The sequence below is a fragment of the Zonotrichia albicollis genome, chromosome 28, assembly GCF_047830755.1.
Source record: "Zonotrichia albicollis isolate bZonAlb1 chromosome 28, bZonAlb1.hap1, whole genome shotgun sequence".
Lineage (NCBI taxonomy): Eukaryota > Metazoa > Chordata > Aves > Passeriformes > Passerellidae > Zonotrichia > Zonotrichia albicollis.
In genome coordinates this window covers 3,514,458-3,539,292 of record NC_133846.1, presented here as the reverse complement: position 1 = coordinate 3,539,292, position 24,835 = coordinate 3,514,458, and the positions used below count along the sequence as shown (strand labels likewise).

General features: G+C 40.2%; 1 protein-coding gene across 1 annotated transcript in view; it reads left to right on the top strand.

Annotated features, from left to right (window-relative positions):
• SRGAP2 (SLIT-ROBO Rho GTPase activating protein 2) overlaps positions 1-24,835 on the top strand; it is a gene marked incomplete in the record, with an annotated part of 145,976 nt that overhangs the window by 64,778 nt on the left and 56,363 nt on the right. Inside the window, 3 exon segments of the mRNA XM_074528324.1 lie at positions 5,068-5,130; positions 11,140-11,355; positions 12,717-12,845. Coding sequence (XP_074384425.1) covers positions 5,068-5,130; positions 11,140-11,355; positions 12,717-12,845 — 408 coding nt within the window.

Here is a 24,835-nt window from a genome sequence, read left to right as displayed (position 1 = left end):
GTTAATTTCTGATTGTGATGGTGTGAATTACAACATCTGTGCTGTCTCACCCTACACATGAGACTGAAAATGGAATGAAAATTTTTAAAATGGCTCTCAGCTGCCCCATCTTTGGGTCGGAAAAGAGCATAATCATAAAAAAAAAGACAATTGTGTTTAACAAAGCCTGGATGCGGCGCTGGGTGCCAGGGTTGAGTTGAGGGGCTGGGGCTGGGTTGGATTTGATTATCCTGAAGGTCACTCCAGCCTGGTGGTTCTGTGGAAGGTCTCTGTGAGCTCTCCCTGCCCAGCCCAGCTGAGGAGCTGCCCCACTCAGGTGTGCAGGAGCTCCTGTGCCTGTCCCAGGGGTGCTCTCCCAGCCAGATCATCTCCAGATCTACAGCAGAAGGGTTTAACCCGCTCAGATAACAGGGACAGACAGTTTATGGGCACACCCCGCCCCACACACCCCCAGCTCGTTAGTGGAGCCAATTAATTAAGATTTTGTTGCACAAGCCCTTCCTCACTTTAAGGGAGGTTCAGATAAACTTGGTTGCAGGTACAGCCAGGAGTAGATCACAGTAAAGCTGATCAGAAGATCTTTTATTTATTGCCCTGTTTACAAAATGAATTGTTCTGCCTTTACAAAACACACAGAATAATAGAGAAAATACGGAACAATGCAGAATTGGCTGCTGCAATAGTAATTGATACTGAGACATTGACAACTGCCAGGGCTTTGTTGTGTTTCCTTGGCATGGATTTTATTCATAATTCCGTGGTATTTTCTGGCATGATGCTGGAATCTCTCGTGCCTGGATGGCAGTGGGATCACAGCCTTTAATCTGCACTTGGAATTCCTTGGGAATTCAGGGAAATTCTCTTTGTGCATCACCTCCACCTCCCTCCACTGCACTCGAGCAACAGCTTTTTCCTGACATCCAATCCATTTTCTTCTGGCTTTCCCAAGCAAACCCTTCTGCTTCCTCCAATGAATTTTCATTTATCAGGGTCAGCCAGCTCAGCTTTTTTTCTCCTAGACTTTTTTTTTGGTGAAATCAGTGCAGGGAACATTTTACATTACCAGTGCTCATTGCACAGCTCTTGTTCTGACATCCCCTGTGATCTGTTTTACCTTCACCCTAATGGAAAGGATTTTTCCAGCCCAGCAATCCAGCAGCTCCTTTCCTGAGAGCTCATTTGGAAGCACTGAGAATTTTGTGTTTTGACAATTTTGGCGTCATCTTTACCCCTTCAACCCCAGCCTGCATTAAAACATTCATTTTAATCCGACCTATAATTAACGCTTCAGCAATTTGTGCAGCAAATGAGCAAGAAATGAGCAAAATGGGCTGGAAAGAGCAGGGGTGAGAGGCAGATGATGGGGCCAGGCCAGGCAGCTCTGGGAGTGTGTGTGGAAAGTCTTTCTGTGTGAAAAGTTCAGTGCTCAGGGCACTGCAGGCAGTCCCTTCCATTGATCACCTCCATGGGAGGAAAAGGTTGGGAAAGCCAGGTGTGTGCTGAGGAAGGGAGGAGCCTCCCCTGAAATGGAAAATGTGAACCCCACCCCTCCAAATTGCCATAAATTTTTAATTAAGGGGCTCTCAGAAAAGATTTGGGAGTAGGAAATAACAGTTCTTTATTAGGGAAGAAAATAAAAGGATAAAATAAACAATGTACATGTCTTGGTTTGGAAAGCCAGGTGGCTGCTAAGGAAGGCAGGAGCCTCCCCTGAAATGGGAAATGTAAACCCCATCCCTCCTAATTGCTGTAAATTTTTAATTAAGGGGCTCTCAGGCAGAAATATGGGAGTAGGAATAACAGTTCTTTATTAGGGAAGAAAATATAAAAGGATAAAATAAACAATGCAGTTGTCTTGGTTTGGAAAGCCAGGAGTCTGCTAAGGAAGGCAGAGGCTCCCCCGAAATGGAGAATGTAACCCCTCCCCACCCCTCCAAATTTCCATAAATTTTAAATTAAGGGGCTCTCAGGCAAAAATATGGGAGTAGGAATAACAGTTCTTTATTAGGGAAGAAAATAAAAGGATAAAATAAACAATGCAGTGAACTAAACCAACATTGCCAGTGTCAGAACCCAACCTGACACCCTGTGGGTCAGGCTGTTGGCAGCAGCCCCATTGGAATTGTGGCTCAGCCCTCCTGCAGTGTCAGGGCTGGTTCTGCTGGAGCAGGGATCCTGGAGAAAGGTGCAGTCTCTGCCTCTGGAGATCCAGGGGAAGAAGAGGCAGCTGCTGTTCCTCTGGGCAATCCAGTGCAGAAGCCGTGCTGGTGTTCCAGAATCTCCAGATTATATCCGGGTAGGAATGTGTGAAATCTCAGCTTGTATCCAGTTAGGAATGTTTGAAATCTCCAGATTGTATCCAGGTAGGAATGTGTGAAATCTCCAGATTATATCCGGGTAGGAATATTTGAAATTTCAGATTATATCCAGGTAGGAATGTTTGAAATCTTAGATTGTATCCAGTTAGGAATGTTTGAAATCTCCAGATTATATCCAGGTAGGAATGCTTGGCTCCTCCCTCTGGGCTCACATCTCCCAATGGGATGCTGTAGCTCTTATCAGCCATGCAGGGACATTCAATAGCTGTTATCAGCAGATAATTATTATTATAATATCAGCAGATAATTATTGTTATAATATAATATTATTATCCCTCCTGGAGGGAGGAGTGGGTGTGGAAGAGATAAGGAAAACTGCCACTTGACAAAAGACAAGTCCCATCAGGATGGCAAATAAAATACAATTCCCTTGGCAATCCAGTGCAAGCAGCCAGAGCACCCCAGATCTCAGCTCCTGCTGCTTCCAGAGGTGAAATCCTGTGGGTTTGTTCCTCAAATTCCCCTGGAGGTTGGGAATCACCAGCTCTGTGCTTTTCTGTAAATTACAGCAATACCTGAACAAACTGATGCTTTTCAGTTTGGCAGAGTTTTACCTATAGGTGTTGTGAAGTGACTGGCAGATGTTGATGGGTAGAAAAGCAGATTTATTCTGTGGCAGAGGGGCCTCAGGACAGGCCAGGTACCAGCTCAGCATCTGCCTGCCCTGCTGGGTTTAAAACCCATTTTCTGCTCTGATTTTAGCTGGGATACTGGAGCAGGGACCTTTCCCTGCCATACCCACTTAATTGAGGATATTTATGGGGACAAAACCCTGTTTGGAATCAAGAAAGTCTCTAAATCAGGGATTCCTCAGGAAAAACTTTCCTTTGTCAGTGTTTGTTCTGATGCTCTTTATTCCTGTAGCACCTGGGCAGCAGGGTGAGGAATGTGGGATTGGAACATGTGGAAAATCCAAAGGATTTTGGGCATTGGATACCTGTGAACCCCATTGTGCTGCCAGCCAAGCAATGCCAGGCTGGTCTGAACCACAACACCCCAAAATAATAAATAAAAGTCTCTAATAAATCAATTTTTAAACCTCAGAAACTCCAAGCACTGCTGAACTGGACAGTATGGAGCAAAGAATAATTTAAATTTAAATCACATCATCTTTTTCTTCTGGCTTTTCAATTTATCAGTGTGTTTTGGGTTTTTTCCTCATGGCTTAGCACTATCTTGACTTCCTGGGCAGAAATGTTGGTTTAAGCATGGGTTTGGCTGCACTGCCTCTTTATCTCTTTCTTTTCCTGAATGCTGTAGGCATAAATAATCTTGAATTTATCAAATTTGCTTGCCCCAGTAGATATTAAACACTTGTAACACGAAGCTTTGAGCGCACAAATGCTGCCTTGGTGAGGAGTGTATGAATAAAATCTATACACTGAATTAAATTATTCTTGTTTTGTTGTGGTTTCCTTGTCCTGCTTTTCTTCAGCTTCCACACCAAGCGGTTTTGCATCCACGGTCTTCCTTGATATCGTGAAAATGGGAAAATTCTGGATTTTCAGGCTTGAAAATTGAAAATTTCACATTCTCTGGAAATGTCCATCGCTGTTCCATTGAGCTTTTTTTTCCCTTTTTTACCTTTATTTTCTTCCTTTTATTTTCTTTTTTCCCCCTTTTTCCTTTTTTTTAATTTTTAATTTTTTTTTCGTTTTCCCCTCTTTTTTCCCCCTTTTCCCTTTTTTCCTTTTCCCCCTTTTCTTCCGTTTTTCCATTTCTTCCACTTTTCCTTTTTTTTTCTTTCATTTTTTTTCCTCTTTTTCCCCCTTTTCCCTCTTTTCTTCCTTTTTTCCTTTTATTTTTCTTTCCTTTCCCCCCCTTTTTCTCCTTTTTTCCTTTTTTCCCTTTTCTTCCCATTTTCCTTTTTTCCACTTTTTTCTCCTTTTCCCCCTTTTCTTCATTTTTTCCTTTTTCTTTCATTTTCCCCCCTTTTTTCCTTTTTTCCCATTTTTCCTATTTTCCTTTTATTTTTCTTTCCTTCCCCCCCCTTTTCCTCTTTTTTCCTTTTTTCCCTTTTCTTCCCATTTTCCTTTTTTTTTCTTTTTCCTTCCTTTTTTCACTTTTTTCCCCTTTTTGCCCTTTTCTTCATTTTTTCCTTTTTCTTTAATTTCCCCCCCTTTTTTCCCCTTTTTCCTTTTTCCCTTTTCTTCCCAGTTTCCTTTTTTTTCTTTTTCCTTCCTTTTTTCACTTTTTTCCCCTTTTTGCCCTTTTCTTCATTTTTTCCTTTTTCTTTCATTTCCCCCCCTTTTTTTCCCTTTTTCCTTTTCCCCCTTTTCTTCCTTTTTTCCTTTTTTCTTTCCTTTTTTTCCCCTTTTCCCCCCTTTTTTCTTTTTTTCTTTTTCTTTCCTTTTTTTTTTCCTTTTCGCCCCCTTTTCCTTTTTCTTCCTTTTTCCCTTTTATTTTTCTTTTTTCTTTCATTTTTCCCCTTTTTTCCTCTTTTTTTCCCACTTTTTCCTGCCCTCTTTTCTTCCTTTTTCCCCCCTTTTTTCCTTTTTTCCCCCCCTGACAGTACCCAATCTGAAATTTCACTTTATTAACACCCCTACTACAACGTGCCTCTGGGCTGGGCACTGATTGGATTTACCAAAACTGCTTAATTTGGCCTCAAATTATTTGTGGCTGCTCCTTGCTCGCTTCCTCTGCAGCCTCTTCCTCCATTAACTTTCATTTCTCTGTTCTGTTGCAGAGCAAGGAAGTGGGCCTGCAGCTCCAGGAGGACCTGATGAAGGTTTTGAATGAGCTCTACACGGTAAATCAAACTCATTTCTTGGCATCTCCTCGCCCAGAAGGGAGAAGTGTTCGATTTCTGCCTGAGAAATGCTGCAATCCCTGCTCTAAACCTCCAAAAATCCCATTTTTCCCCCTCTGTTTTCGTGGTGTTTCAGCTCTCTGAGTGTTGTCTCCCCACACGCTTTGCTGCAGTGATGGTTTAAAAAACAGCCAGAAACAGGAAAATTATTCCCAAATATGCCCAAAATCTTGGGATTTGTGTGGTATGAGCTTATTTATCCCTCAGGTTTCAGCAGAACAGCTCCTTTTAGAGTAAGATTTCCCCAGTTTTCCCAATTTTAATTCTCACTAAATCCAATGGAGACCCCAAAGAGGAGGAGGAGGAAGAGGAGGGAGGATGTGTCCCCAAGGGCTCATGTGCTGTGTGGGGATTTTTCAGATTTCTGCCTTAGAAATGCTGCAATCCCTGCTCTAAACCTCCAAAAATCCCATTTTTTCCCCTCAATTTTTGTGGTGTTTCAGCTCTCTGAGTGTTGTCTCCCCTCAGATCTCACCCTCACACACTTTGCTGCAGTGATGGTTTAAAAAACAGCCAGAAATAGGAAAATTATTCCCAAATATGCCCAAAATCTTGGGGTTTGTGTGGTATGAGCTTATTTATCCCTCAGGTTTCAGCAGAACAGCTCCTTTTAGAGGAAGATTTCCCCAGTTTTCCCAATTTTTATTTCTCACTAAATCCAATGGAGACCCCAAAGAGGAGGAGGAGGAAGAGGAGGGAGGATGTGTCCCAAATTCTCATGTGCTGTGTGGGGATTTTTCAGATTTCTGCCTTAGAAATGCTGCAATCCCTGCTCTAAACCTCCAAAAATCCCATTTTTGCCCCTCTGTTTTCGTGGTGTTTCAGCTCTCTGAGTGTTGTCTCCCCACACGCTTTGCTGCAGTGATGGTTAAAAAATGAGCCAGAAACAGGAAAATTATTCCCAAATATGCCCAAAATCTTGGGGTTTGTGTGGTATGAGCTTATTTATCCCTCAGCTTTCAGCAGAACAGCTCCTTTTAGAGGGAGATTTCCCCAATTTTCCCATCTCTGATTTTTATGTCTCACTAAATCCAATGGAGATCCCAAGGAAGAGGAAGAGGAGGGAGGATGTGTCCCCAAATGCTCATGTGCTGTGTGGGATATTTTCAGCATTTCTGCCTTAGAAATGCTGCAATCCCTGCTCTAAACCTCCAAAAATCCCATTTTTCCCCTCAGTTTTTGTGTTGTTTAAGCTCTCTGAGTGTTGTCTCCCCTCAGATCTCACCCTCACACACTTTGCTGCAGTGATGGTTTAAAAAACAGCCAGAAATAGGAAAATTATTCCCAAATATGCCCAAAATCTTGGAGTTTGTGTGGTGTGAGCTTATTTATCCCTCAGCTTTCAGCAGAACAGCTGCTTTTAGAGGTAGATTTCCCCAATTTTCCCAATTTTTATTCCTCACTAAATCCAATGGAGACCCCAAAGAGGAGGAGGAGGAAGAGGAGGGAGGATGTGTCCCAAATTCTCATGTGCTGTGTGGGGATTTTTCTGATTTCTGCCTTAGAAATGCTGCAATCCCTGCTCTAAACCTCCAAAAATCCCATTTTTGCCCCTCTGTTTTTGTGTTGTTTCAGCTCTCTGAGTGTTGTCTCCCCTCAGATCTCACCCTCACACTCTTTGCTGCAGTGATGGTTTAAAAAACAGCCAGAAACAGGAAAATTATTCCCAAATATGCCCAAAATCTTGGAGTTTGTGTGGTGTGAGCTTATTTATCCCTCAGGTTTCAGCAGAACAGCTCCTTTTAGAGGGAGATTTCCCCAATTTTCCCATCTCTGCTTTTTATTTCTCACTAAATCCAATGGAGACCCCGAAGAGGAGGGAGGATGTGTCCCCAAGGGCTCATGTGCTGTGTGGGGATTTTTCTCATCTGTGCCTTAGAAATGCTGCAATCCCTGCTCTAAACCTCCAAAAATCCCATTTTTCCCCCTCAGTTTTCGTGTTGTTTCAGCTCTCTGAGTGTTGTCTCCCCACACGCTTTGCTGCAGTGAAAGTTTAAAAAACAGCCAGAAACAGGAAAATTATTCCCAAATATGCCCAAAATCTTGGGGTTTGTGTGGTGTGAGCTTATTTGTCCCTCAGGTTTCAGCAGAACAGCTCCTTTTAGAGGAAGATTTCCCCAATTTTCCCAATTTTTATTTCTCACTAAATCCAATGGAGACCCCGAAGAGGAGGGAGGATGTGTCCCCAAATTCTCATGTGCTGTGTGGGGATTTTTCTGATTTCTGCCTTAGAAATGCTGCAATCCCTGCTCTAAACCTCCAAAAATCCCATTTTTGCCCCTCTGTTTTTATGTTAAGCTCTCTGAGTGTAGTCTCCCCTCACATCTCACCCTCACACACTTTGCTGCAGTGATGGTTTAAAAAACAGCCAGAAACAGGAAAATTATTCCCAAATATGCCCAAAATCTTGGGATTTGTGTGGTATGAGCTTATTTATCCCTCAGCTTTCAGCAGAACAGCTCCTTTTAGGGGAAGATTTCCCCAATTTTCCCAGTTTTTATTTCTCACTAAATCCAATGGAGACCCCAAAGAGGAGGAGGAGGAAGAAGAGGGAGGATGTGTCCCCAAGGGCTCATGTGCTGTGTGGGGATTTTTCAGATTTCTGCCTTAGAAATGCTGCAATCCCTGCTCTAAACCTCCAAAAATCCCATTTTTCCCCTCTGTTTTCGTGGTGTTTAAGCTCTCTGAGTGTTGTCTCCCCACACGCTTTGCTGCAGTGATGGTTTAAAAAACAGCCAGAAATAGGAAAATTATTCCCAAATATGCTCAAAATCTTGGGGTTTGTGTGGTATGAGCTTATTTATCCCTCAGGTTTCAGCAGAACAGCTGCTTTTAGAGAGAGATTTCCCCAATTTTCCCATCTTTGCTTTTTATTTTTCAATAAATCCACTGGAGACCCCAAAGAAGAGGAAGAGGAGGGAGGATGTGTCCCAAATTCTCATGTGCTGTGTGGGGATTTTTCTGATTTCTGCCTTAGAAATGCTGCAATCTCTGCTCTAAACCTCCAAAAATCCCATTTTTCCCCTCAGTTTTTGTGTTGTTTCAGCTCTCTGAGTGTTGTCTCCCCTCAGATCTCACCCTCACACACTTTGCTGCAGTGAAGGTTTAAAAAACAGCCAGAAATAGGAAAATTATTCCCAAATATGCCCAAAATCTTGGAGTTTGTGTGCTGTGAGCTATCCCTCAGCTTTCAGCAGAACAGCTCCTTTTAGAGAGAGATTTCCCCAATTTTCCCATCTCTGCTTTTTATTTCTCACTAAATCCAATGGAGATCCCAAGGAAGAGGAAGAGGAGGGAGGATGTGTCCCCAAATTCTCATGTGCTGTGTGGGGATTTTTCTTCTCCTCACATTATTGAATGGAAAAACCTCTTGCTTGATGAAAATTTTGCTGTTGCTGAGCAAGTTCTCTTCCTTAAAAGCAGAACTCAGTGTTCAGTGGCTCGAAAATGCCTTTTTTTTTCTCCTTCCTCAGTGATTTTGTTGGGTCATGACACTGAGATTTATATTCTGGCCTTCCTCCTTCCGAAAAGTGACTCAGGGTTGTTTCTCAGGCTGTGGCATATTGACCCTGTGGGGAAATTTGGGGTAAAAAAATCAAATTTACAGAGTTTCAAGGGGTTCCCTGAAATTTCCTGTGTCAGTAAAATGTATAGAGGGAATTGTTTAATTACAATTTATTGCAACTAGAGCCTCAAAGGCAAATATTGAGGCAAATCATCACTCCAGAAATGGTTTTCTGTCTGCGGGCATAACTGGCTCAATTTTTGAGTCCTGTCATGGATGGGATCCTAAGGAAGGATATGAATCTGCTAAAAAACCATTAAAAACCCAGCAAAACTGGGATTTTTCCCTCTGCTTTTGCTCTTCACCAAACTGGCACAAAACCATTAAAAACCCACCAAAACTGGGATTTTTCCCTCTGCTTTTTCTTCCACCAAACTGGCACAAAACCATTAAAAACCCACCAAAACTGGGATTTTCCCCTCTGCTTTTTCTTCCACCAAACTGGCACAAAGCCATTAAAAACCCACCAAAACTGGGATTTTTCCCTCTGCTTTTGCTCTTCACCAGAGTGGCACAAAACCATTAAAACCCCAACAAAACTGGGATTTTTCCCTCTGCTTTTTCTTCCACCAAACTGGCACAAAGCCATTAAAAACTCACCAAAACTGGGATTTTCCCCTCTGCTTTTTCTTCCACCAAACTGGCACAAAACCATTAAAACCCCACCAAAACTGGGATTTTCCCCTCTGCTTTTTCTTCCACCAAACTGACACAAAACCATTAAAAACCCACCAAAACTGGGATTTTTCCCTCTGCTTTTTCTTCCACCAAACTGGCACAAAACCATTAAAAACTCACCAAAACTGGGATTTTCCCCTCTGCTTTTTCTTCCACCAAACTGGCACAAAACCATTAAAAACCCACCAAAACTGGGATTTTCCCCTCTGCTTTTTCTTCCACCAAACTGGCACAAAACCATTAAAAACTCACCAAAACTGGGATTTTTCTCCCTCTGTTTTTCCTCTCTGCCAGCTCTGCTCTGAGCAAGAGAGGAAAAGCAGCTCCTTGGCATCAATTATTGTAATTATAAACTCCTGCTTTATGGTGGGAGCATCTGCAGGGGCTGGGAGAGCGGGGTGTGGATTATTCAGGATATTCCTCAGCACTCACATTTCCTTTCATGTTTCCATCCAAAGTCTCTTTGAATCTGGGACCTCTGCTGATCACTGCAGCCCACTTAGGTGGAATTGTGTTATGTTCTGCTGCAAAATAGCTGTAAATGGGTTTTCATCTGAAATAAATCAGATTATTCACAAGTGGAGCCTTTATTGCTGCTGCTTCATGCAATTGTGGTTTTTTTTTTTGCCCTCTGTGAGTGTTGTATCTTGTTTGTTTTGGTGAGGGATTCAAATTGCTTTGCATTTGTGGATAAAAAGCTGCTTTAGACCTCATGTCCTTTGGTTCTGTTTGCTTAACACAGATCTAGGCATTAATATCACGTGAAACAAATGGGATTTTTGTTAGTGTGGGGGGATATTTATCTATATTTATTAATAAAAATGTGCTATAATAGAAGGTGTCCATACAGCACAGGTCTGCCTAAAGCTAAGAAACACACTTGAATATTAATTTATTTAATTTAGAATATTATAGTTAATTTATAATTTTATTATATATATACTATATATATTATATATATATATATATATATATACTATATATATATATACTAGCACATATATGCTATTTCTATATATTAATATATTTTTATTTTTACAATTATTATTTATATATATTTAAAATATAAAAATAAAATAAAATATATTTAATTTTTATTATTATAAAATAATAAAAGTAAAAGTATATATTTTTATTTTAAAGTAAAATAAATATATTTTTATTTTTATTTTATATATAAATATATATATTTTAATATATTTTTTAATTTGTAAAATAATAATACAAATATATATATTTATTTTGGTTATTATAAAATAATAAAAATTATTTATTTTTCAAATGAAATAGATATTTATTTTTATTTTATATGTAAATTAATATTTTAAATATATTTTTAAATCTATACTATGTTATGTTATCTCATATATTATATTATATTATATTATATTATATTATATTATATTATATTATATTATATTATATTATATTATATTATATTATATTATATTATATTATAATCTCACTAGATATACTTTTCTGCAGCTCAGGGAGTTATTCTATCCAGGCATTAACACACAGCCCATTCTTCTATTTATCCTTACTTTTCCACTTCTCACATAATTTTTCCGCTGACCAATCCCATGGCTCCTGCTCAGCTCTAACCCCATTTCTGCAGTTTCCGAGCCCTTTTCCATTTTTCCCAAACCCCTCCGATTTTATGGATTCCCACGGGGGAGCTGAATGTTGGATTTTTTCGTGCGCAGGTGATGAAAACCTACCACATGTACAACGCTGACAGCATCAGCGCCCAGAGCAAGCTGAAGGAGGCCGAGAAGCAGGAGGAGAAGCAGATCGGGAAGTCGGTGAAGCAGGAGGACAAACAGACACCGCGCTCCCCCGACTCCACCTCCAACGTCAAGTTCGAGGAGAAGCACGTGCGGAGGAGCTCCGTCAAAAAAATCGAGAAGATGAAGGAGAAGGTGATGGCAGGGGCTGTCCTCTGGGGTGAATCTCACTCCTTGGGTGGGTTCCAGGCAGCTCGAGGGAAGGGAAAACCAGCAGGAGATCCCTTCAGGACAGGCTGGGGTGGTTTGGGTTATCCCAGGGAATGGGGTGTGAGCGAGAATGGGATGGGCACAAAAATGGGATGTGCACATAAGTGGGATATGCACAAACACGGGATGGGCACAAAAATAGGACATGCATGGCACAAAAATGGGATGTGCGCAGCACAAAAATGGGAGAAGCACAAAAATGGGATGTGCCTAAAAATGGGATGGGCACAAAAATGGGATATGCAGAAAAATGGGGCATGCACAAAAATGGGATGGGCACAAAAATGGGATGAGCATAAAAATGGGATGTGCACATAAATGGGATATGCACAAACATGGGACGGGCACAAAAATAGGACGTGCATGGCACAAAAATGGGAGAAGCACAAAAATGGGATGTGTCTAAAAATGGGATATGCCTGGCACAAAAAATGGGATTTGTACATAAATGGGATAGGCACAAAAATGGGATGGGCACAAAAATGGGATGGGCACAAAAATAGGACATGCATGGCACAAAAATGGGATGTGCACAGCACAGAAATGGGAGAAGCACAAAAATGGGATGTGCCTAAAAATGGGACGTGCATGGCATAAAAATGGGATTTGTACATAAATGGGATGTGTACAAAAATGGGATGTGCATGGCACAAAAATGGGATGTGCATGGCACAAAAATGGGAGAAGCACAAAAATGGGATGAGCATAAAAATGGGATATGGATGGCACAAAAATGGGATGTGCAGCAAAATGAGAGTTGCAGAATAATAGGATAGGCACAAAAATGGGATGGGCACAAAAATGGGATGAGCAGGAACATGGGATGTCCACAAAAATGGGATAGGCATGGCACAAAAATGAGATGTGCACAAACATGGGATAGGTGCAAAAAAATGGACTGTGCACAAAAATGGGATGTGCATAAAAATGGGATATGTGAAAAGTGGGATGTGCATGACACAAAAATGGGACAGGTACAGAAATGGGATATGCACAAAAATAAGATAGGCACAAAAATGGGATATGCAAAAAATGGGGTATGCACAAAAATGGGATGTGCATGGCACAAAAATGGGATGTGCATAAAAATGGGATGTGCACATAAATGGGATATGCACAAACATGGGATGGGCACAAAAATAAGACATGCATGGCACAAAAATGGGATGGGCACAAAAATGGGATGTGCATGGGTTTTTTTTTGTCTTTCTGGTGTTACTCACCTCTTTTAATGCTATATTTTCATTTTTTAATGCTATATTTTGGGTTTTTTTTTTATCTTTCAGCGCCAAGCAAAGTACACAGAGAACAGACTGAAGGCAATCAAGGCAAGGAATGAATATCTGCTGGCCCTGGAAGCCACCAACGCCTCGGTGTTCAAGTACTACATCCACGACCTGTCTGATCTCATTGATGTAAGTGCTGGGGCCAGGAGCCTCCCCCTGCCCTGTCCTCCCTCTGCACAGCTGGAAATTGCACAGCTGGAAACTGCACATCTGGAAACCTGCACAGCTGGAAACTGCACAGCTGGAAACTGCACAGCTGGAAACCTGCACAGCTGGAAACTGCACAGCTGGAAACTGCACAGCTGGAAAGCCCTGCACAGCTGGCCTGGGCAGCTCAGGCTGGCAGTGCCTGATAATTTGGTCATTAAGTTGTCCCAAGAGCTTTCCTCAGGTGTTCACCTCTGTTCCACAGACATGGAAATTATTATATTATTATATATTATTATTATAGAGGAAAAGGAAAAGTGAAACCCAGCTCAGTTAAAGTGAAACCCAGCTTCAGTGTCGCCCTGCTGCCTGACGTTTTCATTTAAGCCAAGCCACAAGGTTTTAGCTCAGCGGCGCATTTGAAAAAAAAATTATTTTTAAGTGTAGAAACAGTGAAATTTGGTAGAGAGAGGGAGTTTAGAGGTGTTTCCTAAAGCTGGTTTTTATGGAAAAGTCACTGAATTATGGAATATTGTGAGTTGGATCCTGTAGGGGTCATCCAGTGCAGCTCCTGGTCATGCCCAGACACCAAATCAAACTCAAACAAACAAACAAACCAACAAACAAAAAAACTCCAAAAAAATCAACAATGACAGCAAAAAAAAAAAAAAAAAAAAAACCCAAAAAAAAAACAACAACAAAAAAAAAACCACAAACCAAAAAAACCAAAAACAAACAAACAAAAAATACAAAACAAACAAACAAAAAAAAACCACAAAAAACCAACAAAAAAACCAAAAACAAACAAACAAAAAATACAAAACAAACAAACAAAAAAACCCACAAAAAAACCAACAAAAAAACCCAAAACAAACCCACAAAAAACCCACCAAAAAACAAACAACAAAAAAACAAACAAGAGAAAAAGTCAAACCAAACAAAAAACCCCAAAAAAACAAACAAACAAAAAAAAACAGGAAAAAAACCCAAAAAAACCAAACAACAAAAAAACAAACCAAACAAAAAAAGCAACCAAAAAACCCAAAAAAACAACCAAAAAAACCCAAAAAACAAAAAAAAACCCACACAAAAAAACCCCAAAAACCAAACAACCAAAAAAACCCAAACCAAACAAAAAAACCCCAGAAAACAAAAAAAAAAAAAAAAAAGAAAAAACCCACCACAAAAAAAAACCCCAAAAATTCCAAAAAACCAAACAACAACAAAAAAACCCCAAAACCAAACAAAAAACCCCCAAAAACAAACAAAAACCCTAAAAAATCCCAAAAAGACCCCCAAAAAACCAAACAAACAACAAAAAAAAACCCCAAACAAAAAAAAATTAAACAAAAAAAAACCAACAAAACCAAACAAAAACCCTAAAAATCCCAAAAAAAGACCCCCAAAAAACCAAATAAACAACAAAAAAAAAACCCAAACAAAAAAAATTAAACAAAAAAAACCCAACAAAACCAAACAAAAACCCTAAAAATCCCAAAAAAGACCCCTAAAAAACCAAACAAACAACAAAAAACCCCAAATCAAACAATAAAATTAAACAAAAAAACCCCACAAAAACCCACAAAAAACCCAACCCCCCCACAAAAACAAACAAATAATTAAAAAAAATCAAAAAAGAAAAAAACAAACAAAAATAAACCAACACAAACTGAGGAGCAGGCAGTGCTGAGCACAAGAGTCTCCAGACACAGGCAATAAAGAGCGCTCAGATCTCTATTAATTAATTACCCAGCTATTAGAAGAACCAGCAGCGTGTGGGATGCATTCATTCACTGCTGATAAACTCTGCTGAGTGCTCTTGTGCCAGGTGCTGATTTAAACCTGTCCTTTGGAGGTCAGGGCTGTGGCTGGGAGGGGGCTGGAAAAATGCAGATATTTCCAAATTTCATGTTTTGCAAGATTGCTGAGGCCTGCTGTGATTATTCCTGCTGCCTTTTTAGGAGCCCTGCTTTGGTTCACATTTGCTCAACATTCATTGCAAGGCCCTGGGTTTTTAACAAATTACAACTCTCTGTATTTATATCAAAGCTGCAAGATTGGGATTCATTTCACCAGCATCAGGCTGGATTAATTGTTTTAATTTTGTTAATTTAAAGCCCTGCTCTCAAGTTTTCTCCCAAGTTCAGTTGCCTCTTTTTGGTGTATTTTAATTAATCACAGGTAGCAAAGAATCCATTTGGGTTTCACATCCCAAATTAATTTGTAAGCACAAATTAAGCATAAATTACTTAATTTGTAAGAGATGTTTTCAGCAGGACAGGACAAATCTGGGGGTTTAATATTCTGGAATAATTTGTAAGCACAGAGCTGTTTTCAGCAGGACAGGACAAATCTGGAAGGAAGAGCTGCTCTCCCTAGGTCAGGCCCAGTTCTGTTTTGGGCATGGCAGAATAAACCCCAAATTTCTGAATTTCAGGGATTTATCTGTGCTCTGGGTGAGTCCCTGCCCTTGGAACATTCAGTTTAACTCCACAAGTTCCCATCATCTTCAAAATCAAAGTGTTCTCAGCTCTGTGTTCAGGCCTGGAAAAATGTGGGAGCACAGGATGGAGTTCAGTTATCTCATTGTTAAGACACAGGGAAAATAGATTTATTAATGCCTTTGATGCTGAAGGATTGAAAATTAACAATTATAACCAGTGATGGTTATCTGGGCCATCTGACTTGAATAAAAATGTGATTTTTTAAGCCAGGCTGTAATGCCTTCCCTCGATCTAATCATTTGATGATATTGAATTTTGAAATATAATATAAAAGTAATCTTCAAAGTTACTTACAAGGAGATTGTAAAGCATTAAACTTTATATTTAATGTTCAATGTGTTTATCCAGCACATTGTTCCCTCTGCAGGGCAGGATAACAGGGAGTTAATTCTTTGCTGAGAGTTAAAAGCAATAAATTGTTTCTGCCATAGCCCAGTAGTTTTGAATTTCCTGACTTTGGGGACTGAGACAGCTCTTTGATGCTAATGAAATATTACAGTAATGGGGAAGTTTGCATTAACTCAGATTTCTAAAAGGGTCACTAGGACAGGATTGGAAAAAAGGAAAAAAAAAAAAAGATAAAAATGTGTGTGTGAGTCCCAGAGCCTGCTTTGCTCTTCTAGAGTAGGTGTTGCTCATCCTTCCCCTCCCAAATGTGAATTTAATTTTAAAACAAATGGTTTTTTTCCCCTTAAATCTCCCACTTTTGAGGCCTTTTTGAAAGCTAACTGGCAAAGGGTTAATCAGCTGTCATGTTGGGAAGTGAATTTGAATGAGTTATCATTAAATTCTTATAAAAAATTGATTTCCTTCGAGAATGGTGCCATCAAACATTTATATAACCCAGAAAAGGGATGGCAGGACCGGTGCATTTATAAACATGGAACACTGGACTGGAATAAAAAACCAAAAAAAACCCCTTTTAAGTGGGGGAAATGTTTTCTGTCAGGGCTTCAATAGCAAAGAGCCGGGTGGGGAGGGACACAGGCACTGCCCTGGGGGTTCCCAGCCCTCCCAGGGCGTTTTTGGGGACAAACTGGTGACACTGGGAGGGTGCACAGCACCTGTCCCACAGCAGGAGCTGTGTCCCATTCTGGGCTCTGCAGGTGAGAACACGAGGATAAAATATAAAATAGAAAAATATAAAAATATCTAAAATATAAAATATAAAAATATTTATATAAAAATATAAAATATCTCATCAATCCATAAAATATCCTATCAATCTGTATCAATCTTCCATCAATCCATAAAATATCCCAACAATCCATAAAATATCCTATCAATCCATTAAATATCTCATCAATCCATAAAATATCCCATCAATCCATAAAATATCTCATCAATCCATAAAATATCCCATCAATCCGTATCAATCTTCCATCAATCCATAAAATATCCCAACAATCCATAAAATATCAATCCATAAAATATCCAATCAGTCCATGCCAATCTCCCTTCAGTCCATACCAATATCCCATCAATCCATGAATATTCCATCCATACCAGTCTCCCATCAATCCATACCAATATCCAATCAATCCAAATCAATCTCCCATCAGTCCATGCCTATATCCTATCAATCCATGCCAGTCTCCCATCAGTCCATGCCAATCTTTCATCAATCCATAAAATCTCCTGTCAGTCCATAAATTATCCCATCAATCCCTACCAATATCCCATCAATCCCTACCAATATCCCATCAATCCATTAAATATCCCATCAGTCCATAGAATGTCCCATCCATGCCAATCTCCCATCAATCCATAAAATCTCCCATCAATCCCTAAAATATCCCATCAATCCATAGAATCTTCCATCCACGCCAATGTCCCATCAGTCCATACCAATCTCCTGTCAATCCATATTAATCTCTCATCAATTCATACCAATATCCCATCAATCCATTAAATATCCCATCAATCTATTAAATATCCCATCAATCCATTAAATATCCCATCAGTACATAGAATCTCCCATCCATACAAATCTCCCATCAATCCATAAAATCTCCCATCAATCCATAACATATCCCATCAATCCATGCCAATATCCCATAAATCTATATCAATATCCCATCAATCCATTAAATATCCCATCAATCCATAGAATGTCCCATCCATGCCAATCTCCCATCAATCCCTAAAATATCTCATCAATCCATATCAATCTCCCATTAATTCATGTCAATCTCCCATCAATCCATAAAATCTCCCATCAATCCCTAAAATCTCCCATCAATCCATAGAATCTTCCATCCATGCCAATCTCCCATCAATCCATAAAATCTCCCATCAATCCATAAAATCTCCCATCAATCCATGTCAAACTCCCATCAATCCCTAAAATACCCATTCAATCCATGCCAGTCTCCCATCAATCCATAAAATAACCCATCAATCCCTACCAATATCCCATCAATCCATATCGATATCCCATCAATTCATTAAATATCCCATCAGTCCATAGAGTGCCCCATCCATGCCAATCTCCCATCAATCCATAGAATACCCCATCAATCCATATCAATCTCCCATTAATCCATGTCAATCTCCCATCAATCCATAAAATCTCCCATCAATCCATTAAATATCCCATCAATCCATAGAATCTTCCATCCACGCCAATATCCCATCAGTCCATACCAATCTCCTGTCAATCCATATTAATCTCTCATCAATCCCTACCAATATCCCATCAATCCATTAAATATCCCATCAATCCATAAAATATCCCATCAATCCCTACCAATATCCCATCAATCTATTAAATATTCCATGAATCCATTAAATATCCCATCCATACGCACATAGAATCTCCCATCCATACAAATCTCCCATCAATCCATAAAATATCCCATCAATCCATTAAATATCCCATCAGTCCATAGAATCATCCATGCCAGTCTCCCATCAATCCATAAAATCTCCCATCAATCCATATCAATCTCCCATTAATCCATGTCAATCTCCCATCAATCCATAAAATCTCCCATCAATCCATGTCAAACTCCCATCAATCCCTAAAATACCCATTCAATCCATACCAGTCTCCCATCAATCCATAAAATAACCCATCAATCCCTACCAATATCCCATCAATTCATTAAATATCCCATGAATCCATATCAATCTCCCATGAATCCATAAAATCTCCCATCAATCCATAAAATCTCCCATCAATCCATGTCAAACTCCCATCAATCCCTAAAATACCCATTCAATCCATGCCAGTCTCCCATCAATCCATAAAATAACCCATCAAACCCTACCAATATCCCATCAATCCATTAAATATCCCATGAATCCATATCAATCTCCCACCAATCCATGCCAGTCTCCCATCAGTCCATACCAGTTTCCCATCAATCTATAAAATATCCCATCAATCCCTACCAATATCCCATCAATCCATTAAATATCCCATCAATCCATTAAATATCCCATCCGTACATAGAATCTCCCATCCATACAAATCTCCCATCAATCCATGCCAATATCCCATGAATCCATATCAATCTCCCATCAATCCATAAAATATCCCATCAATCCCTAAAATATCCCATCAATCCATAGAATCTTCCATCCATGCCAATAACCCATCAGTCCATACCAATCTCCCATTAATCCATAAAATATCTCATCAATCCATTGAATCTCCTATCAATCCATACCAGTCTCCCATCAATCCATATTAATCTCTCATCAATCCATACCGATGTCCCATCAATCCATAAAATAACCCATAAATCCATATCAATCTCCATTAATCCATGTCAATCTCTCATCAATCCATAAAATCTCCCATCAATCCATAAAATATCCCATCAATCCCTACCAATATCCCATCAATCCATTAAATATCCCATCAGTCCATAGAATGTCCCATCCATGCCAATCTCCCATCAATCCATAAAATACCCCATCAATCCATATCAATCTCCCATTAATCCATAAAATATCTCATCAATCCATAAAATCTCCCATCAATCCCTAAAATCTCCCATCAATCCATAGAATCTTCAATCCACACCAATATCCCATCAGTCCATACCAATCTCCTGTCAATCCATATTAATCTCTCATCAATCCATACCAATATCCCATCAATCCATAAAATATCCCATCAATCCCTACCAATATCCCATCAATCCCTACCAATATCCCATCAATCCATAAAACATCCCATGAATCCATTAAATTTCCCATCAGTCCATAGAATGTCCCATCCATGCCAGTCTCCCATCAATCCATAAAATAACCCATCAATCCATATCAATCTCCCATTAATCCATGTCAATCTCTCATCAATCCATAAAATCTCCCATCAATCCCTAAAATATCCCATCAATCCATAGAATCTTCCATCCACGCCAATATCCCATCAGTCCATACCAATCTCCCATTAATCCATAAAATATCTCATCAATCCATTGAATCTCCCATCAATCCATACCAGTCTCCCATCAATCCATATTAATCTCTCATCAATCCATACCAGTCTCCCATCAATCCATATCAATCTCCATTAATCCATGTCAATCTCTCATCAATCCATAAAATCTCCCATCAATCCATGCCAATATCCCATCAATCCCTACCAATATCCCATAAGTCCATATCGATATCCCATCAATCCATTAAATATCCCATCAGTCCATAGAATGTCCCATCCATACCAATCTCCCATCAATCCATTAAATATCCCATCAATCCGTAAAATATCCCATCAATTCATTGAACCTTCCATCCATGCCAATATCCCATCAGTCCATACCAATCTCCTGTCAATCCATATTAATCTCTCATCAATCCATACCAGTCTCCCATCAATCCATAAAATATCCCATCAATCCCTACCAATATCCCATCAGTCCATAGAGTGCCCCATCCATGCCAATCTCCCATTAATCCATAAAATATCTCATCAATCCATATCAATCTCCCATCAATCCCTACCAATATCCCATCAATCCATTAAATATCCCATGAATCCATTAAATATCCCATCAGTCCATAGAATCTCCCATTAATCCATGTCAATCTCTCATCAATCTATAAAATCTCCCATCAATCCATAGAATCTTTAATCCACGCCAATATCCCATCAGTCCATACCAGTCTCCCATCAATCCATATTAATCTCCCATCAATCCCTACCAATATCCCATCAATCCATTAAATATCCCATCAATCCATAAAATATCCCATCAGTCCATAGAATCTCCCATCCATACAAATCTCCCATCAATCCATAACATATCCCATCAATCCTTGCCAATATCCCATAAATCCATATTGATATCCCATCAATCCATAAAACATCCCATCAATCCATTAAATATCCCATCAGTCCATAGAGTGTCCCATCCATGCCAATTTCCCATTAATCCATATCAGTCTCCCATTAATCCATGTCAATCTCTCATCAATCCATAAAATCTCCCATCAATCCATAAAATATCCCATCAATCCATTAAATATCCCATCAATCCCTAAAATATCCCATCAATCCATAGAATCTTCCATCCATGCCAATATCCCATCAGTCCATACCAATCTCCTGTCAATCCATATTAATCTCTCATCAATCCATACCAATCTCCCATCAATCCCTACCAATATCCCATCAATCCATTAAATATCCCATGAATCCATTAAATATCCCATCAATCCATGCCAATATCCCATAAATCCATTAAATATCCCATCAGTCCATAGAATGTCCCATCCATGCCAATCTCCCATCAATCCATAAAATATCCCATCAATCCATGCCAATATCCCATAAATCCATATCAATATCCCATAAATCCATACCAATATCCCATCAATCCATTAAATATCCCATCAATCCATTAAATATCCCGTCCGTACATAGAATCTCCCATCCATACAAATCTCCCATCAATCCATAAAATATCCCATCAATCCATAGAATCTTCCATCCATGCCAATATCCCATCAGTCCATACCAATCTCCTGTCAATCCATACCAATCTCCCATCAATCCATGCCAATATCCCATCAATCCATAAAACATCCCATCAATCCATAAAATATCCCATCAATCCCTACCAATATCCCATCAATCCCTACCAATCTCCCATCAATCCCTACCAATATCCCATCAATCCATATCAATCTCCCATTAATCCATGTCGATCTCTCATCAATCCATAAAATCTCCCATCAATCCCTATCAATCTCCCATTAATCCATGTCAATCTCCCATCAGTCCATGTCAAACTCCCATCAACCCCTAAAATACCCATTCAATCCATGCCAGTCTCCCATCAATCCATAAACTCTCCCGTCCATCCATGCCCATCTGCCCCGGGGATGCCAGGGTGGTGCCAGGCTCTGCTCAGGACAAGGAGCAATGAGCTCCAACACGAGAAATTCCACCTCAGCCTGAGGAGGAGCTTCTGTCCGTGAACTCCTGGAGCTGCTGCCAGGGAGCTCCTGCAGTTTCCCTCTCTGCAGCCGCCCCAAACCCACCTGGACATGTCCCTGTGTCCCTGTGCCACCCCTGCCTTGGCCTGGGTGATCTCCAGCTCACCCCAAAAACCGCAGCCCCAAAAATTCAGTGGAAAGGACTGAGGAGAATTCAGTCCTGCTGTTAAATCTGAGATTTTCTGATGCTGATGCTGATCCCAGTCCCATCTTTCCCCCTGCAGAGTGAGCTGTGAGTGCCTCTTGATCCAAGGCTGCCTCCACACGTGCACATTCTCAATCAAGCCCCTTTTGTTTTGCTTTTTTTTTTTATAAATTTTTTTTTTTTTGCTTGGCTGGTTTTATTCTTTTCTGATTGAATGTAAAATCCCTTAATTCTCTGCCTGCAGCCCAAGCAGCAACTGCAGCTCTTTTTCCAAGGCTTCCCACCTGCCACAGCTTGTTTGGCACCAGAGCCAGGCTTGCAGCGCTCCGTGGCAGGAATTCTGTGAATTCTGAGGGAGCAGGGAATGGTCCAGCAGCTTCCCCTCCTTTTTTCCCTCTGTGTTTGCACACAATGACAGTGATGAGACCCAAATGATGGGAGAGGAGGAGTTTTGATGTGAATTCTGCTCACAGAGCAGCACAGCAATCAGGCAGATGGTCTCTTTCTTTCCTTTTTGGATATTCTCCTAGTGGATGTAATCTCGCTCGTCATTCCAACAAGGTGGGCTCCTTCTTGCTCGCCCGATGAGAAATGGCTGAAAAATCCAGGCTGGTTCTGATCTCATGCTAATGAAAAGCTCCTTTTTTATTCCCCCTCTTTGTGAAACATGAAAACTTGGCTCTGGAAACGAAGCTGCTTGATTGTCTCCCAGTGACATCACCCCAGTGTGAGCCACGGCCAGGAAATTCTTCACCATAACCACTTCTTGCTTCAAAGTTTTTTTTTTTTTTGCTCTTCTGTTTCACCCCAGCAGTGAAATCATCCCAACTGCTGGCTGCTGCCTTTTGGATGGCTCTGTTTGCATGTCCAGGTCATGCTCCTGCTGCCTGGAGTGCATGGAGTGGAGCAGTTTGCTGGAATTATGGAATTGTTTCGGTACAGATTGGCCTTTTTAAATTATCCAAATCCAAGTGGCACTTCGGTGCCTTGTTTCCCTTTTCTTTGAATGATGTTATTTAAGGATTTTGGAGTGTTTTAATAAGAATGAGACCCCTAAAATGTCACTCTGTTTGCACGTCCAGGTCATGCTCGTCCTGCCTGGAGTGAATGGAGTGGAGCAGTTTGCTGGAATTATGGAATTATTTGGGTGCAGATTTGCTTTATTTATAATCCAAATCCTGTGTGTTGTCTCTCCAGTAGCATTTCAGTGCCTTTCCTTTTCTTTGAATGATGTTATTTAAGGATTTTGGAGTGTTTTCATAAGAATAAGACCCCTAAAATGTCACTCTGTTTGCATGTCCAGGTCATGCTCCTGCCTGGAGTGCCTGGAGTGGAGCAGTTTGCTGGAATTGTGGAATTATTTGGGTGCAGATTGGCCTTTTAAAATTATCCAAATCCAAGTAGCACTTCGGTGCCTTGTTTCCCTTTTCTTTGAATGATGTTATTTAAGGATTTTGGAGTGTTTTCATAAGAATAAGACCCCTAAAAGTCAGGGCATTCTGTTTTCATGTCCAGGTCATGCTCCTGCTGCCTGGAGTGCATGGAGTGGAGCAGTTTGCTGGAATTAGGGAATTATTTGGGTGCAGATTTGCTTTATTTATAATCCAAATCCTGTGTCTTGTCTCTCCAGTAGCATTTCAGTGCCTTTCCTCTTTCTTGAATGATATTATTTAGGGATTTTGGAGTGTTTTCTTAGGAACAAACCCCCTAAAAGTCAGGGCACTCTGTTTGCATGTCCAGGTCATGCTCCTCCTGCTTGAAATGCCAAAAATGGAGCAGTTTGCTGAAATTATGGAATTATTTGGGTGCAGATTTGCTTTATTTATAATCCAAATCCTGTGTCTTGTCTCTCCAGTAGCATTTCAGTGCCTTTCCTTTTCTTTGAATGATGTTATTTAAGGATTTTGGAGTGTTTTCATAGGAATAAAACCCCTAAAAGTCAGGGCACTCTGTTTGCATGTCCAGGTCATGCTCCTCCTGCCTGAAGTGCATGGAGTGGAGCAGTTTGCTGGAATTATGGAATTATTTGGGTGCAGATTGGCCTTTTTAAATGATCCAAATCCAAGTAGCACTTCAGTGCCTTGCTTTCCCTTTTCTTTGAATGATGTTATTTAAGGATTTTGGGGTGTTTTCATAAGAATAAGACCCCTAAAATGTCACTCTGCATGTCCAGGTCATGCTCCTCCTGCCTGGAGTGCATGGAGGGGAGCAGTTTGCTGGAATTGTGGAATTATTTGGGTGCAGATTGGTCTTTTTAAATTATCCAAATCTTGTCTTTCCAGTAGCACTTCAGTAGCTTTCCTCTTCCTTGAATGATGTTATTTAAGGATTTTGGAGTGTTTTCATAGGAACAAGACCCCTAAAAGTCAGGGTAGAATTTAGGGAAATCCACTGCCCTGCTGTTGAACTTCACCACTTCGTTGTTGGATGAAATGAGTCTTTAGTACCCCATGAAAAATCAATCTCTAAATCTCCAAGAAAACCCCCACAAACTGTTATATAATTTAAGCTTCTATTAGAGTTTATAATTTAAGCTGTATAATTACAACATGGTGATAAGATTTGCATGGAGTTACAGGTTGGGGTGCTCTGTGCAGGCAGTGAGAGATGTGGCACCTCCCTGGCACCCATATGACAAAAACCCCACAACTCATCCCCCATTTACACAATTTTGGTTCAGATTCCCACTCTGGGAGCTCCATTCATGTGGAATTGTGTGCTGCTGATAAAATCTGTATGGGGTTCCAGGCTGAGGTGCTCTGTGCAGAGAGTGAGAGATGTGTCTCAGCAGATGACAAAAACTCACAACTCATCCCCCATTTACACAATTTTGGTTCAGATTCTCACTCTGGGAGCTCCATTCACGT